The following is an 18,523-nucleotide window of genomic DNA, read 5'->3' on the forward strand; positions in this document are numbered from 1 at the left end:
TGGCTTTCTGATTCATGGTGGGCTAATGTGTGTTAACTTTCTGATAGCTCGTAGCAAGCTATCACTGTGCTATAGCTTAAAGTAACAGGCATTTAGTATTTTATAACTTGGGAGGTCAAATATCCAAATGTGACACTACATTGTTAATATCCAAGGATCTTTAGGACTATGTATCCTGTGGGGGAGTGTAATGAGGTTTATGTTCTTCAGCTCTTGGAGTCCAGCTCATGCCTTGGCTCTTGATTCCTCCCAGTAACAGAACTGCTCTTCCCCAGCTCCTGCTTGTGTGGCCATATCTTTTTCTCTGTGTCTCTTTGTTTTGCTTCTTTCTTTTTCTTTTCATAAGTCATGTGATTGCATTGTACTCTCCTGGGTAATCAAGGGTAATCTCCTTATGCTCTGGCCTTCGATTTATCACATCTGTAAATCTTTTTGTTCACATAAGACTACAAAGTCAAGGACTGCAGCAAGAGGACATAGGAATTTGGAGTAGCAGGGAGTGTGGTTAGGGAATTTGGAGTAGAGAAGCCTGAGAAGAGCTATAAGGCTTCTGAATTAGCCATTTTTTTAGGATATCATATTTTTCCGTCACAATCTTTTGCCTCCAAGAAAATAAAAACACTCATTTTCCTATAAGATGGGGCAGGTAATGGCTTCTTCACTCACATTTGCTGATGGGATTGGCCATAAATTCATCATCATAATCAGAAGACTAGAATAACTTGCACACACAATCTGACTCAGGATCCACTTCTTGATTTCATGGTCAGAAACATGCAAGGTGGTACCCTCACACTATAAGGTGTCACCAAATCCAAAAGGAAGTATTCCAAACTAACAAAGCACAAAGCAAGCAAGTATATATCATTCCAAACCAATCAGTCGTCAATTAAAACATATCCCTCGGGACAACAAGAAGGCTTAATGTGTAAAGGTACCTTAGACTGATGTCCCAGTTTGATTGCCAGGACCCACATTCTGGAAGAAGAAAAAGAACTCTGAGAAGCTGTCTTCTGACCTTCATACATGTACTGTCAGATATGCAGTTGCCTCCAAAATAAATTGTAATGTAATAAAAAGTTTTAAAAGGTGAAAACATATCTCCTTATCCAATGATTCCAAATTAGACAATAGCAATAACTTTGTCATTTTTAGATTTGCATGTTTCATGTAGAAATATAGTTTGAGTGCATAACGCAACTGGCTTTGTTAAACCAATAAGTAAATTATGGTTTATCACATTTTCATCTTCACATGATCTGATTGGCAGTTTAAATTCATATTGTAATATGTATCATCTGACTTGATACTATTGGTTTAGCAAGTAAATTTCTAAACTGTAGTTTCAAAGTTATTTAAAACCAGACCCTGGTATTGGGAGAATGGGGGCCAGAGAGAAGGCAATTAACTTTCTGAATTAAGGTAGGATAAGAAATTCAGTTCCTCAGCTAGAACACTAAAAGGAATTACATTCTTTTAACTGGGCTCATCTTTTTTTTTTTTTTTTTTTTTTGGCTTAATCTCCGAAAATCAAGATTTTGCATGGCTTGTCCACAGTCCCTTGCTAACAATTAATGTGGTCTATGTGGATAGGAGAAAGGAAGTAGTAACTAAATGTCTTTGGACTGAAAACATAGAATGTGTATGGTTTGTCAACATGTTGAATATCCCACAGGTTTCCTAATAACACATGCCCTAAAGACCATGAAAAGAGCATCGATTACACTAAACTATTCCCTGTGCGTTCTATTTCTTCTCTCTTTTCAGTTTATTTCATTTGATTTCCTTTCTGCTAATGAGAAGGCCAAGTAGGAAGCATGTCTGACACCTTTAAAAGGAAGGAAATGAAAATGCAATGCCTCCCGAGTATATACCACAAACTCTTTACTGTTGAAAGCATTAAAACTGTTTTCAATGGAGTATTCCTCAACTAATCTAAAGAAGCTAAAGAAGGGGATATGAGGGAAAGGAATACGTGGAAGTGTTATTCATGCATCAGCTGTGGAACACAGCCGTGTAAAAGTGGAAGGGAAGTAAATGATGTGTGGATGTAGAAACTCCTCTGTCAGTGGGCTGGACTCATTTGTACATGATAATCCAGAGATCACATGGAAGATTACCTGATGAGTAGACTTGCTGTGTTGGGTTATATAGGATACTTTAACAGGGGGGATTCTCAACCTGTGGATCAAAACTCACTCGGGTAGCATTATCCGACACTCGCATTAGGATTCGTAAAAGTTTGTAAAAAAAAAAAAAAAAAAAAAAAGGCAGTTATGAAGTAACAGTAAAATAACTTTATGGTTAGGGTCACCACCATGATAACTGTATTACACGATCGCAACATTAGGAAGGTTGAGAACCACTGCCTTACAGGGACTGAAACAACACAGGACACTCTGGGTTTCTTTACCTCCCTAGGTGATGACAGCTCACTGGTCTGATGAATACAGGACTTTACATTCTTCAAGAGATTGTAGTTCTTCCCCCATAGCTGCTCTCTCCTGACCACTGTTTCAGCAGTCACTTGCACATCTAAATGAAAGGTACAGATTCCTTCCCATGAACCAAAAAGATAAGCCCTTGGTGCCTGATTACTTTTCATACCAAATTCTGAATGTGACACATTTCTCAAAGTGTGCTAGCATTGATCTTATAGAAAAAAAAAAATTCATGGCCCAATTAAAACCATGTTGTAGATATCATCCCTACAGTTCTAGAAGCTTCCACCTTTACTGTTTCAAAAAATAGGGTATCAACAAAGCATCAAGGACTCTTGGGAAGTTTGGACTTAGTCTTCAGAGATGACACACTACTTACTTCAACTTCTTCTGGGTGGAAATGAGTGAACACAGCTAAGGGCCCAAAGAATCCTTCTCCAGTTTTAGTATGTTTTGGTAGTGACAACATCCATGTCATTCATACCATTTTTTTTCACTCTCCTCTTACAGCTTTCCTTTACCAACCTTGTGAAATCTGAGTAACAAGGCAGCGTAGGGATGGGGAAAGGAAGGAATAAATGAAAATTACATGATGACAAAGGAGAGACAAAAGGGGCTGAACATATTTCAAAAGGGTTTCTTTTCATTGTTTTCCTGCCTAAATCCATTTGTCTGTTAGTCCATTCTTTTAATGAAACTGCAGTTCACTTTTCCAAATCCCACTAGCATCTGTGAGTAGGGCAGAGATGAAAGACACATGGCATCGACTGTGGAGGCTGCCTGATGTTTTACATCGAGGACAAAATGTGCAAAATAAGTGGGCTTGGAGCAGTTTTCTGAACTTCAACTTTGTACTGCTTTCCTGAAACCTGCTCTGAGTGTGTGTGTGTGTGTGTGTGTGTGTGTGGTGTGTGTGTGTGTGTCTCTGTATGGAGTATGTGTGTGCTTATGTGTGTGTGTTTCTGTGTATGGAATATGTGTGTGTGTCTCTGTATGGAGTATGTGTGTGTGCATGTGTGTGTGTGTGTCTATGTATGGTGCATGTGTGTGTCTGTGTATGGAGTATGTGTGTGTGCATGTGCGTGTGTCTGTGTGTATCTTTGTGTTTGTGTGTGTACAGTGTATGTGTGTATGTGTGTGCTTGTGTGTATGGGGGAGTTTGTGCATGCATGTGTGTGTCAGTGTGTGTGTGTTTGTGTGTATGGGGTGGGTGTGTGTATGCATGTGTGTGTGTCAGTGTGTGTGTCTCTGTGTGTGTTTACATATGTGTGTTTACTCACATCCTTCCTTCACTGCCCAGGGACTGGAGTAGTCTTTCATTCTCTGTGAACACATCTCATCACGTGGATCTGCACAGTTATAATAGTTTAAAACTGTCCACTGACTCTTTTTTCCCAACTGATGAAAACCTTGACCCTTGGGAATGGGGATTGAGTCATGCTAAGTCTCCAGTTGGTTCATGTTTCCTGGGAGACCTCAAGGCTTCCGGAATGTGGTGAGTGCTTTAAATACCTGTACTTCTGATTCACATCTGGAGGAGAGTGAGCATGGAGGAAATAAAATGCATTGTGGAAAAGGTTCCAGTTATAATCCTCGGGAAGCAGCAGTCTGGCGTTTGCTTACCGTGTGGAGTGTTTCGGGGTCTCTGTTTCCCACTTCTAGAAGAGGGTAGCATTTGCTGGTGTTTTTTTCCCCAATGAAAATGTCTCTTTTAACAATGCAGAAGACAAGAAAGAAAGTCAAAGGCTGGCCCCTTGCCCTATGTGAAACACCTGCCTAGATTTTACAGTCACACAAAATAATTTCCCGAACCCTGAAGATCAAACACGATTGCTGCAAAGCCTCCAGATGCTCATGATGTTCGCTTGCTCCATTGACAAAAGTGACTTCCCACGCTTTGCCCACAGAGGGCATCCCTGCGCATTGATATGTAGACCAGGCAAACGCAGCTGCTGGAAGCCTCCTCCGTCCGCTCTTTTTTTCCCCCTAAGCTTCGCTAGGCCCCCGCCCCCCATTGCGTGGAGTCTTTCCCTGATCCAGTTCGTTTCCCTCCGGTCTCCACATTTTCCCTTCCAACCCTCCACTTCTCCGGATCAATGGATAGTAAGGTTCCAACTCTCGGCTCACACACCGCTGGCGGACACCCCAGTAACAAGTGAGAGCGCTCTGCCCAGCACTCCGCCGCCTCTGCCCCTTACCCGATTCCCCAGCTCTGAGAAGCCAAGCCGACAGCATCACGGGCGCGGATTTTTTCTCTCCAACTTTATCCAACCGACTACAAGGAAGCAGCCCCAACGATCTAACGCATGGCCAGCCCCAGGATTGCTTTGCGTCTCTTCTTTAGCCCTTCTGGATATTCAGTTCATTGATGCCTCACAAGCCCCACGGAGAGCTATCTCCCCTTTGCTTGCTCCCTTTGCTTCCTTGAGTTAGTTTTCCAAGGTGTTACCGGGATTCCGGAGCTCCTGGACCGAATGGAACTTTTCGCTGCCTCTTCTTGCTGCTGATTGTGTCCCTGGACAAGAAAAAAAGGCTTCCCAGGCAGAAGAGGCGCAGGGGAGGTGGAGAAAGAGGTGGAGGAAGAGGACGAGGAGGAAGAGGAGGAGGAAGCCTAAGGGGCTCGGCGCGGGTGTGTGCATGTGTGCATGCGTGTGTGAGTGCATGTGTGTGAGTGCCACCGCTGCCCAGGACCCCCGGCCCCGAAGGTGTTGGCTGAAATATGGAGAATAGTCTTGGATGTGTTTGGGTACCCAAGCTGGCTTTTGTACTCTTCGGAGCTTCCTTGCTCAGCGCGCATCTTCAAGTCACGGGTAAGAGGTCTTTTCCTTTCTTCTCTTCGCTCCCCCACCCCTTACCCCTTCTTCTTCCCGTTTCATTTGGAGAGTAGAATTAGAGTGGAAAAGAAATACGATATTCCGATATTCGGTGTTCTCTCTGCCCACCGTTTTCTCGCGGATGGTAAAAGACAGAACACTTTTTCCTCCTGGGGGCGGAGGATGTTGGTGGGGTGGTCGAGGGCATCTCTTCGCGCTTTTTCAATGTGGTGCTTCTCTCTTGCTTCTTCGCTTTTACAAATACTTGTGTTGGGTTGTGGGGAGGGGGGCAAGCTGGTGAAAGTGATGGGGATGCTGTTGAAAGGAACTGGGTTGAATCCTCAGAGCCTCAAAAACCTGGCAAGTGGATGGGGTAACAAGAGTAAGCGGAGGATGATATCCAGGGGGCTTAGAGCAAGTCTATGCGGGGTAGCTGCTGAGGATGTTTGTGTGAATGCATGCGACCCTGGCTTTGCATTTTTGTACTTACTAATTGAGAATCGAGAAAGAGACATATACGTTTTGAATACTTTGGATGAGTGCATAGCGGTGCCTGAAGAGGGTAAGAGCTAGCAGACAGAGGGGGAGGGATATGCATTTGAGATTTTAACGGTGGGTCAATGCTGTTTGCTAGTTAAGTCTCCAAATATCTCCAAGACATATCCAAACTCCAAATGATTGATATTCTGGGAAATAGGCCTCCTGGCCCTGGCACTTGGCAAGCGTGGTTTCTAATTAAAAATGGCAAAACTGTTCCGGGACTAGATCAGGAGAAAGAAGGATCCTAAGGCTTCTCTCTGGGTGCTGCAGTCTCCGAATGCGGAGCTAAGGCTTCTGTCTGTGGTCAAAAGAATAAAAACGAACAAAGTGATAAGATTTACTCGTTTTGCGGGACACCACCACAAGTAGGTGGGCACTGAGTAGATGGAGCTGGTCTGCTGGGGAAAGACAGAACAGCTGCTGTGTGAGCATGCAAGTCCCTTCGGAATCGACCTTTCCTCAGATCCAAAGACCGCCCCGGCTGGGGCCAGGAGTTGGAGAGGAGCGCCCCAACCTGTGCCTCGGAAATTAACAGGGAATAAAATTAAATCACAGCAGCCAAGTCCCCCGTCTCCCCGGAGTCCTAAACTCCGGCTGTCTGATCCTGGTTTTCAGAACCAAGGGTTGCAAACACAGGCAGAGAATGCGTCGCTTAACTGTGTGGCAAGGGATTCAGGCCAAGAAGCAAGCACCAAGCCGGCGTTCAGGATTAATGCAAGCCCTTGCTTTCGTCTTTATGTAGGCAGCCAGAGCGAGTCAGCCTCTGTGTGTTTGTGGTGTGTGTGTGTGTGTGTGTGTGTGTGTGTGTGTGTGTGCCTGCGTTCAGTGTGGACGCCTATGATGCGCGCGCTTACCCTCACCCTCAGCTCAGTTGCCCGCCCTCCCTCCTCCCTCTAGGCGGTCCCCTCCTCCCTGGCTCCTCTCTCCCAGAGCTTTGTCCTCTGTAATTATGCCCTTTGAAGGTGGGAGGTAGGTGTGGAGAGGGTAGGGGGTAGTTTATTCTTGTGGGAACGAGAAGTGTTTAAAATGCCCTCCTTAAACCGCAAACGCCCAGAGGCAGAGCAAGCAAGATCTTCCTGGTACCCAGAAGAAGACTTGTGCTCTCTCTGGCACTTTGGGAACACCTGGACAGAAAGAGGGAAGTTCAGAGATGTCCCTTACTAAGCAGAAAGCCCTGGGGGGGCGGGAGGGGGGAGAAAGAGAGAGAGAGAGAGAGAGAGAGAGAGAGAGAGAGAGAGAGAGAGAGAGAGAACCATACTGACAATATTGAGTTAAGTGAAGTGTGCAAAATAGACAATGTTGTCAGTTATGCAATATTTTTAAGCCATCTCTGAATGACTATTACCCTGTAAAACTAGTGGGAGATAAATGAAGACAGATCCAATATGCTTTATTAATCCTTAAATAAAACACCACCTTCCTACTCGTTTGTGGTTGTTTGTTTGTTTGTTTGTATTTAGTCATTTATTTATTACTGTTTTATTAGCATTATTACCTTCTCAAAAATTTCTCCCCATAAACAAATCTAACAAAAATGTAAAGCTACACAAAAGTGTACACGTGTCAGGAAAATGCCAGCGATGACCCTTGCTGATCTTTGTTCTAAACTTCTCCACATTTCTAAATACATCTTTGTTATTCACAAAGGAAGGGGATGCGATTTGTGCGGGTCCCAGGACTGTGGGTGGTGCACGTTGAAGATTTTGCTAATTCAGCTCACTCTGCTCTCCTTTGCTCATTTATCTGAATATTATCCTTTTCCTTAGCAGCGATTTTTTGGGAGCATGGCACCAAAGAAGCATAGTTCACTCCAAGAAAGGACCAGTAGGAGGTGCCCTTAATAAGGCCAAATGTCTAGCTCACAGACATTGAAATTCCCACTCAGCAGAAGGTTTTTAAAGACTTGGTTGATTGGTAACAAAGGATTATGGAGACTAGCACAATAGCACTGGCCCTTCCTCTCATTCTAGGCAAAAAATGTGAAACTTGTCCATTTGAATGAGATTATTATGCAGCAACAAAAAGGACATCCCTGCACAGTGTCTGTGCAGAGTGAGGACTTGAAGCTGAGAGAGGAAAGCAGTGCTGTTTTAGTTTGCTCCTGTAGGATGCTCTCCTCTGTACTTGATGGGATGTAAGCCATGTGCAGAGGCACCAGGTAGATTCTCACGACCTTAGGTAAGGTGGGACTGAGAGACATTGACAAGAGACATTGACGTTTACCCATTAATTATTTAATTATCCATGCATGTTTGTGTTAACATTTGATTCGAGTTTATGGAGTCCAGATATAATGAAATAAGTATAATGAAATAATGCTTGCCCTGTCCAGGTCCTTTTTCACGCCAACAGTCACGGCAGGTCAGGTGCCTTTTCTGGGCTTGCTGTGCAGAGGAAAGAGGATGTCAGGACCTGAGGTTGCCTGGGTAAGCAGGCCCTCCACTGACTGCTCCCGCTAGTGCTGTGGTATAAATCACAAGTGACCTGTCACACTGTCCATTTCCCACCCTGCAGCAGCTGCCCTCTGAGTTATGAAGCATGTGAAATGGCCAGCACATGTGTTATATGTGAATATATTAGGTTCAGTGCATTTGCTTTAATGCTCTTAACAGCAAGGCTGCTGTGAGGGGCCGATAGACATTTTTTTTTTTTTTCTGGGAAGAGATTTATAACTTCTCAGTGTGTGTGTGTGTGTGTGTGTGTGTCTTCCATTTATTCCCTGGCAAGTTAACCTTTCTGCAGACTTCCTTAGCTCATTGAGGAGGATGAGCTTTCACCCTGTCTAGTTCGTGAATGGAACGTTGTTAGACAGTCCCTTTGGTGTACAGGGTAAGCTTCTAAACCAATAGGAATCTGACAAGAGTTTGGAGGAGGCAATTCATTTGAGGAGCTGGGATAGTTTGCTGCTGTTGTTGTTCTTTGTTTATAGAAAGTGAAGGCATGATGCACAGTCTAAGGAATCACAGCACAGTTACCTCAAAAAGGTTTCTCTCTTCCCGCCTCATGTTTCCCATTGTACGCATCCACTAGTCTAAGACTTCGCCTATGTATGGGAATTGTTCCTGAGACAGTTTCTAGCAACACACAGTAATACCGTATAATGCAGTTTGATCTCTATCATCTGCATACAAACTGATTTAAATCCTGCCACTCTGGTCCTGCTTTTTATCTTCAGGGGCTCTGCATGTTGTAAGGCAGCGCTGAAGTTTCTGAATGGACTCTTTCCATGTAAGATTGTATTCTAAGATATTTTAAAGCAAATAGTCTTCCAGTTTCTTTGGGGACTTTAGCATCTTAAACTATGTATACAAACAAGACTCCCTCCTCATGCTTCTTCCTGTCAGGATAACCAGTAAAGGATGCTGTTGCTGGGAATCATTGTCTTTAGTAAAGCACAAGGGTTCCTGCACAGAGAGCAGCTTTCCACAGCTCCCTGCCTTCTCCTTCAAGTGTCTAAGTAAGGGCACTCAGGATTTCACTAGTGAAGTGGTGCTGGCCGGGATCCAGCTCCCCCCAGTTTCCACAGACCTGGTCTGCATTACCATCGGAAACTCATGCCAAGTCAGAAACAGGTTGCTGTGCCTGGGTATTTGCTGCAGAAGCATCTTCTCAAATGATATTTTTTCATTTATCTCTACTGGTAGGTAATCTTTTAGGTGAACTGTATACATAAATTTCAGAAAGCCTTATAGCATTCTTTGGAATTAAAAGAATGACATTAAACCCATTTGATGATCGCTTGATTGATTACTGATAAAAAGTTATCAGGTTCTAGAAAAAGAGCATAATCTCTGAAATAAAAATGTGAGTATGATAGATATGCATAATTTATAAAATATCAATACATTTCCTTTCCTACCTTCTCTGTGTCAGGATAGCGGTAGAGAAGGCCTTGAGAATCTCAGGACCTGTTGAACTGTTTGTGACATAGCTGGTTCAGGATTGCAATATGCCAAATCCAATATTTGTACAATTCCCCATGAAATTTTCAGTGGCCTACTGTGGATTGTTTGCTGCTCTCTTGGCTGTTCCTGGAGAACCCAGCTGTCCTCCCTTCTCAATGATGTGGCATCAAGGCCACCTGTGTTGATGCCACCAAGTCCTTGCTCCATAAGCCTTATGCTTTACGTGCTGTGTTATACTTTGGAAGACGTAGAGATTTGCCTTAAAAGTACATTTTAAAAGTACATTTTTGAATGTTTACGACTGCTTCCTTTAGTGAAGCATGAATTGTACTCATAAAAAAAAAAAAAAAAAAAAAAAAAAAAAAAAACCCTAAGTAATTCTGATAGCCTGGGAGGTTCACTTGTGGCTTCCAAGCCATGACTCCCTACATTCTCAAGTTCACACGTTTTGAGAAAGCAGTGAACCATACAGGTTGATGGGTGTCATAACCTGGTCATGTGATTTGGTCACAAAGTTGTTACACAAGGTTGAAGTATGGAACTTTAATTTTCATTAACGATTCCACTTTTCAAGTTCAGAGCCTTTCTTACTGTCCTTATCATGCCTACAGCTCTGATATGCCCCAATGCATTTAAGATACTCCTTAAAACTAAGACCTCATAAAGCGAATCTTCAACTTGCTGACGGGCCTGGATAAGCAATCCAGACTGTTTTCCCTATAGGCCAATAAAAATGCGCAAGACAAAATTACATGTTACATACACCAAGTGAGCAGCCGCAAAAAAATAAAATGCAAATTATTATGCACCTTTTTAATCATGGCACTCAGGCAAATTGCAGCACAATTTCACAAAACACGCTTAGTTCTCCCACGTGAGTGCAAACCCCTCACTGCTCAGGTTCAGCACTGTACTAACATGAAGAAATGCAGGTTGGCTGATTGATGATCAAAATTACACAGAGCTCTAAAGTTCGGTGACAAATTTAGCCTGAGGTTTAAAAACATCCCTTCAATACAACTCTTAAGAAAAAATATTTTTCTTGATAGTTCAGAAATGCTCCAATTTTGTCCTGTGGAGTGATTTAGAAATAAGGAATGATGTATGTGATTAAACATTCCTCTATTTTCATTATTGATGATAATTTGCCAATGGTCATATGAGGATATATTGTTCCTATGAACAGTCTTAAACATAGTGTGCACAGCTTTCATTTCTTGGGGGTGAAAGTCCAGCAAGGAAACACACAAATCATTTCCTATTTATTGATCATATTTCTCAAGTACACCGTTATGGCATGCCTTGAGTGGGAGATTCCTCTTCTCTGCTAAATTTCCAGAGCCCAATCCCCATAACTCATTTGTGTTTTGTGTTAAGTACATATATAACTTCCTGGGTATTTGTTGCAATTTAGAATTTTCTTCCTTGTGTTTTTCTTTTCATACTGGCCTGGACAGAAGGCAATTCTCAAGACTATCTAGGACAAACATGTTGTATTGAGCTAACTTGTTCTTTAGGATCTTATTTCATGAAAAATATCACCTTGTTGATTAACAATTATGGCCTAGATCTTTACTTATTATTGGCTATTTATGTATTACTGTGAACTAATAAGAAATACTATCATTATAACTATATTCTATGCTATCTAAAATGTTTTTAAATCCATATTTATATTTTCATAGAATGAAAAAAAGATGGAAGTAGTATGAATGATACTCATTCAGACCATTTGCCTTAGTGCAAAGATTCCTGCTAAGTCTCAATATTTGTAGATTTCACCAATAAAATTTTAGGAATATTTCTCCACTCTACAGCCCTTTGAAATGTAGAATATGGTTTAAACTATTTGTCATATATGTTTGCCATCACTGTGGTGACATTTTTGCGTTATAGGATTGTTTCAGAAGACCTGAAGATAAAGCATTGCATTTTTAAAATTTAGGACCCAAGTTTCTAACTGTGACATATTTTAAAAATATTGACTCAAGATCCAGAAGGAACCTTTTCTTTACATTGATTGTTGTGTCCAGTTGAAACCCTTCCCTATCCTTTCTTCCATCTTGTTTTGCTCAGTTTTACACAAATTGTCTTTCGTGGAAGAAAAGAGACTCTAAATCAGGATGTGAATTTCTTGTTGAAGAGAAAAGCCCCAATTTATTTAATTAATGGGTTGGTGGTACTTCTAAAATCTGATATACTAATTTGGTTGTCATTTGTTCTTCATGAACCCTAGTTTCCTTGTTAAATGAAGGAGTGGACTACACCCAGTCTAGTTCTCTTTTAGTTCCATAAAATAAAAAGCCATTTACCCATTGGCAGTTTTCTGAACGTTGTGTTAATTAATCCTTGTAATTTGTAAGGTTGGTGCAAATGTATCTTTCTTTAACACAGTATTTGGTTCTGTTACATGTGGTTGTACTCAAAGGAATATATTTGTTTCTGATTCCCCTATGGCTAAACGTTAAGTATCTTAGACTGCCAGAGTATATGCATATAGTTACACTCAATCACTCTACTGTGTAATATTCCATGACTTTATTGATTATAACATCTTGATCTACTCAAGATAGACTTTTTTAAACTCCAGTTTTCTGTTGCTCATTTCTATAATTTAATCATTTTTATACACGTTGCTCATTAAACAGTAACCATTATTTCCAGGTGTGTATGTAGGTGTTGAAATGCTGAGTCATGAAGACAAAATCTGTATGTTAAGAGGCAGTGGCACGCTACATTTATTATACTACCCCACCAGTACCATATGAAAGTCTTCTTTGTTCCATGTCTCTACCAACACTTGGTATTTTCATTTGCTTAATTTGCCTTCATCTGGTGGATGTGAATTAACATCTCATTATGGGTTTAATTTGCATTTCCCTGATTGCTAATAAAACTGCACATTTTTTTTTCCTCATAAATGTGTTGGCCATTTGTGGATGCAGCAAGATACGTCTATGATCCTGATCTGAGCACCCATTTTGTCTTAGTTATTTTGTGGGTGGCTTTTCTGTGTTTTCTTTTACTAATCAACCTTTGCTCTTAAGCATGGATATCATCAGCAGTTGACATTTTAGGAAGTTGTTGCCTTATGTTACACCAAGTTTACCCTACCCTGGGCACTACTTAAGCACTTTCCCAAAATGTACACTAAATTTTATCTAGAAAAAGATGACCTTAGTCACTTTAAGATTATTTATTGTAACAAGCAACACTTTCTATCTGTGTATATTCACTTACCCTGTTTATCATGCCTGGATAGATGACAGCTTGCAGGTAAACAGGGTTCTAGGACACAAGGCTTAATTCCAGGGACAGTGGGAATCTCCTGAATCTAATGGAACCAAAGGAAAATTGAATTACAATCCTAACAGCAGATACCAAATCTAAGTGAAAATACACACTATTCTGCCCTTTTGACCTTGAATATGTCTCTAATGTAGTAAAATGCATAGCAAGTATGACTGCTGGTTTCAGACAGCCTGTGCTTGACGAAATATATGCCTCCAACTTTGTATAGGTTCTTAATTTATTCCACTTGGTCCCATTTGGGAAGGCTAACAAAGGTCTGTGGATTAAATAACGCATTTGGATATGCTGGAAGTGGCCTCCCTAGCTGGTTGCCTTCTGTGCCTCCTCATTAGAGATGGAAGCCAAGGCTGAGACATCTAAGCAAGCCTTGCATTGAGAGTCCTCCATCCATTGTTCCCACATCTTTGCTCAGCCTCATGGGATCTCAGAAGAATATAAATTAGAGAGAAAAATCTGCAAGCGTCTCCTTTCATGTCTAATGTCTGGGCAGAGCTGTTCCCTGCAGGACAATTTCTAGTTATTTTCTTTCTGGTTTGAAACATCTCAAGGGATGGGTTGTTGGCTACTCCCCCTGGGAAATATTTCAGTAACACAACAGTAGTTTGCTGTTGGAAATTTACTTTGGAATTTATCTTAGATAATGCTGTTCCAAATATTCTTCTTAGTACCTGTGACATTGAATGTGGTGTTCTTGTTTTCCCTTTGCAATGACACAGCCTCTTCTATGATCCAGCAGGTTAAATGTTTTGATACTAAATTGTTTTCATCTCCTGGGTCATCTTTATTTCCTTTAACTTTAGCTATTTAGTTCATTTATTCTTCCCTGCTATCCATTTGAAGCTTAACTATGCTTTCTGTTTTATCCAAACTCCCTGTAATTTGGATAACTGGTAATCAAAGGCCTGCAGTTTTGTGTAGGTTTCTAGATAAAATTTCCCATGTAATACATTGTAAAATACAGATCCGTCATGAGCCACCATGTTAAAGGCAGAGATACATGTTTTGTCTTACAGATTTTGAGTTCTCACTTTTCATGTAGTTTTCTCAAAGCCCAAGATACATGTTAAGCTGTGATAAAATCAACCAAGATGAAATGCTTGAATCAAGATCATCATTATGGATATTTAACAGGGGTTATGACAGGCTAAATGGAATGTTTTAATATATTTCCATCTTTCATGAGTTTACCTTAAGGTCAATGAGACAGGCACATACATAGATGAGTGGAACCCACAGCAGAACAAAGCACTTATTAAGAAGGGATACAAACAAAGTGGGAAGACTGAACTGAGAAAGACAGTACTGCAATGTTTACACACTTTATCATTAATATGTTCATACTGACAAGGTGGGCTGACACAGCCAATCCGCTCATCCCTGTATTTCTAGAATTCATAATTTATAGATTGATTGAGGCAGTCTTTCTCCCTCCCTCCATCACTCTCTCTGTTTCTGTCTCTCTGTCTCTCTCTGTCTCTGTCTCTCTCTCTGTCTCTCTCTCTCTCTGTGTGTGTGTGTGTTGTATGTTTTGTCTTTAAAGCACAGGGGTACAAATAGTTGACAATTATGTTTAGCCTAAGCCATATTTAAATGAAGCTGGTTGCACTGGCACACATATATCTAAATTCAAAAATTTAGGGGGTGAAGGTTGAAGAATATGAATGTGAGAACACCTTGGACTACAGGGTGAGTTCACAACCAGTCTATGCTACAAAGCAAAATCCTGTCTCAAAAACAAACAAACAAACAAAAACAAAACTAAACTAAGACAAAATAAAATGAAGTAAAATATAAATAAGCTAAGATACAGGTATGACAAGAATGAAATTAAGCATGGATCATCTTTCAGATCCCAACAAACTTCCTTTAAACACATCAAAACTCTCCCATGACTTCCCCCACACATGCATTCATTGAGTGTTCCAAGCATCTTTTTGAGATGGTGATAGCGTTAGAGCCCAGACGGACAAGCATACTAATGAACAAATAGACTCTACTGTGATAACATATTAAAGACAGTAAAGGCATTCAGAGGGCAGAAACAAAGAGAAAAAATAGAGATTTTATTTACCAAGAAAACTGTAGTTGATCTGGGAGCCAAAGAATAGATTGATAAGTTAAGAAGAGGGTGTTGGATAAGGTGCAGAGGGAGAGAATCAGGTAAAAGGACAGGTTGCTAAGGTCCTGAGGTAGGAGGAAGAGCAGTGAACATCAAATCAGCCTAGCTTGCTTCAGGAAACCATTATATGGTAGGGATCTAGGCAAGGCTGCAGAGCCTTCCTGGTCCTCTCATCTGATTCTCATGCCCAGGAAACACCTGTAGAATCACTGAAATGAGTTCATGTCAAGAGGCATCCTTTAATATTTTCTCATTATTTAAAACTTAGGTAAATATTAGCTGACCTAAGATCCCTTTGCTCTTTTCTTCAGCTCCCTTTAGCTTTTGCCTTTAGCTCCTCTCCATTCCTCCGAGATCGCATGTAATGTTCTCTACCGGGGACCTAAAACCCATCACACTGACTAGGATCCAGAATGCGCAACAGCAACCAAAGAATGCAATACCCACCCAGCAAGAATGATACCAGATATCTACTCAAGCAACATTTCAAACATAATAGTTACATTTTATAAGAAACTCTGGCCCTAATTCATGAGTTCATTATGAATTTACAACTGGTCTCTCTTACTTGTTGACAGTAAGATTTTATTGCTACAAATAATATAGTTAGAAAGAAGCAGTTTTGGAAATTATATAAAGCTCGACAAAGGCAATTGGTTATTAATGAGCATGTCTAGGAGGCCAGTTCTACTGGGCACAGAGACAATAGGGATTCACCCATGTGTAGCCTGAGGTATGAAGGTTGACATAGACATTTATTCCTTGGGTGGCCGTCTGAAAACTAAACTTCTGATTTCTCTCAATGAGTTAAAATGAGGAAAAGTAAGACTAAGTTTTGTCTAAAATTAGAGCATTCAACTATATTTTCTCTACATTGCTGCTTATTCAAATATAGTTAGATGTTCTCTTTCCTTTAATCTGCAGCTCTCCAAGAAGTCAGTGGTTTATGACAACATGATATTACTGTACCCAAGAGTAGCTGTACCAGTGAGTCACCTTATATCTATAGGGTCTGGCTCTCTAGTCTTTGGCCATGAAGACAGAGGTGACTTAATCTAGAGTCCTGGCTCATGCCTTTATTGGATTTAGGAGTTGAGGGAACAACTACTAGGTCCTAACTCAGTGTTATACCAATCATCGTGGCTTCTAACACATCCCTACAGATTGTATCTTCAAACAATCTTCATTCACTACCTCTTCTTATTTCAGGTACATGCATTTTCTTCAGACCTAGCTACCCAGAGTGAATGCCTAGAAGCTAATTCATGCTCTGTGAACAAAAAACACAGGATAGAATATGTCCCCGAGTTCTTTTGCTCTGGAGAAGGAACTTTCTTCTTGAATCTTCATCAGTTTTACAACTCTCTTCTTACCGGTTAATTTATAATCTCAGATAGCTACCCAACTCTCGGTATTTTATTTCATTTTTCAAAAATCTTCAGATTACTGTAATGCCCCAGTATTACCCTGATATTTCAACAATTATTCATGCTCTTGTCCATGGAACAAGAACATTTGTATCACCTGGCGGGGGGGGGGGGTCTTTAGAAATTCAGAAAGCCTGGCCATTGCCTTGGCTTACTCCTTTAGGGTAAAAGATTATTGAGAAACATTTGCATAGGAGACAGAGACTTCCCGAGTCTACACAACTATAACTGATCATACAATCAATGGAAAAAAATGTCCCAGCCACATGAATTTTAACTTAGCTTGCAACACCTTCCGGTAGCGTCTCTTTAGGTCTTAAGATGGCAAACTATCCACACATCAAAGAGGCTTCTGGCTTACTGTTTTTATTTAGCACTGCACTATCTCTCAGAGGTCATTGTCCTGCTTTATTTTCTTTGAGATGGAAGCCCCTTGGAATTATTTTGAGTATTTGATCTGCCTCTCCCCTCCATTTCTCAAGGAGACTACACACTTCAAAAGGGTCTGCCGGGTTTTCACTTCCCATCACTCTCTCCATCCACTCTTTTCCTTCTTCAGAATACTATGATTCACAAGAAAGGGGAGGCACATAAAAGGGATGCTGGAGCCCGGAGTTCTTTCCTCACTGTGTCCTTCAGGTCTGTTTTGAAGGTGCACACAGGCTAAAAGTGAGACCCTGGTGCAACTGACCCCAAACTGAACCTTGCCTTTTGATTGGAAATGATCTTTGGGGCATGACGTAATCCAGCTGCTCATTTGCCTGGGCTACTGTGAAGGGGAAAAGAAGGCTTAAGTGGGGTGTTTAAAGAGGAGTAAAGCTTTCAGTCAGAGACCGAGCTCAGCGAGGGGCTTTGAAGCTTGTGCTTTGCCCTGCCTGGTTGAGAGACAAGCTTTAACCAGAGCTCCAAATCACAGTGGAGTAGGAGAGAACGCGAGGGCTCAGCTGTGCAGACTGGATCAATCTGAATGAAAATCACTAGTGTTCCCACTGGTGAGACAAGTTTCTGCTTAGCTCATGAACTGTAGGCCCTTCTCTGCTCCTGCTGGAAAATGAGTAGAGCTTTTGTGAAAGGTTATGTAAGGCTGCTGTTTTACTTTTCCTCTCGGAGTTAAATTCTATTTATAGAGGGGCGAACTACCTCCCACGAAAATTACATCTCCCTTGCTATAACGTAGCAAGAGAATTCAATCAATTTTCAGGAAAGAATTAAGAAACAAAAGGGAGAACAGAATCGAAGGTGGAGATACTGAGGCGTACAGGAAGGAAAAAAGAAGGAGAAAAAGAAAGCATTAATGCTCTGGCATGGGTTGCTAGAGGAACAGTAGGTAGAGTGATGAATTTCCTGTGTGCTGGGAGCTTCCTAGGAAGTATGATTTACAGTGTCAACCAGGGAGCAGCTTCCTGTAAACTGTGATTGTTTCTCACCTTGAATTAGCCAGTCTTACTTGGGCATGTCTAGGAAGAATGGACGTTGCATTATTCTTTCTTTCTTTCTTTCTTTCTTTCTTTCTTTCTTTCTTTTTTTTCTTTCTTTGTTTCCTGTTTTTCTACTGGGCAGAACATCCTGAAACTATTAAGATAGAAAACCTCCATATGAGGTTTCCACCACATTGAAAGGCAATTGGAGAAGGCAGCAGTAGGGTCTAGTAAGTGGTTGCTGTTCCAACAGTCCTGAGAGTATCAGTACCTGATTGGAAACAACTTTGCACTGTAACTATTGATCAGGCCATTAAGACCTTACACTCTATTGCTATAGTGAAATCAGAGAGAACACTTCAAAGTGAGCGTTTGTCTTGGCCCACTGCTGATAAAGTCAGGAACAGATCATTTTAAGTAGTATGGTGTCTTTTGGAGATTGTAAATTTGTAATGTTATTGGTGATCTCACATGCCAAGTGCTTGCTTTCCATTGCGTGTAGTAGTTTGTTCATGCTTGCATGTTTTTTTTCTTTAAATCTGTGGGCT

The 18,523-nt window shown here is 41.1% G+C and overlaps 1 protein-coding gene across 2 annotated transcripts in view; it reads left to right on the forward strand.

Annotated features, from left to right (window-relative positions):
- The first annotated feature begins 3,666 nt into the window (after positions 1–3,666).
- The window catches only part of Dcc (DCC netrin 1 receptor), a 1,059,673-nt gene continuing 1,044,816 nt past the window's right edge, over positions 3,667–18,523 (forward strand). For both annotated transcript variants that reach the window (XM_034518676.2, XM_076912482.1), the window contains exon 1: positions 3,667–5,251. In XM_034518676.2, the coding sequence (XP_034374567.1) occupies positions 5,161–5,251 (91 nt within the window). In that variant the 5' untranslated portion in view covers positions 3,667–5,160. The remainder of the gene's footprint in view (positions 5,252–18,523) is intronic.

This window comes from Arvicanthis niloticus, chromosome 14 (assembly GCF_011762505.2).
Source record: "Arvicanthis niloticus isolate mArvNil1 chromosome 14, mArvNil1.pat.X, whole genome shotgun sequence".
In the NCBI taxonomy this organism is placed as follows: Eukaryota; Metazoa; Chordata; class Mammalia; order Rodentia; family Muridae; genus Arvicanthis; species Arvicanthis niloticus.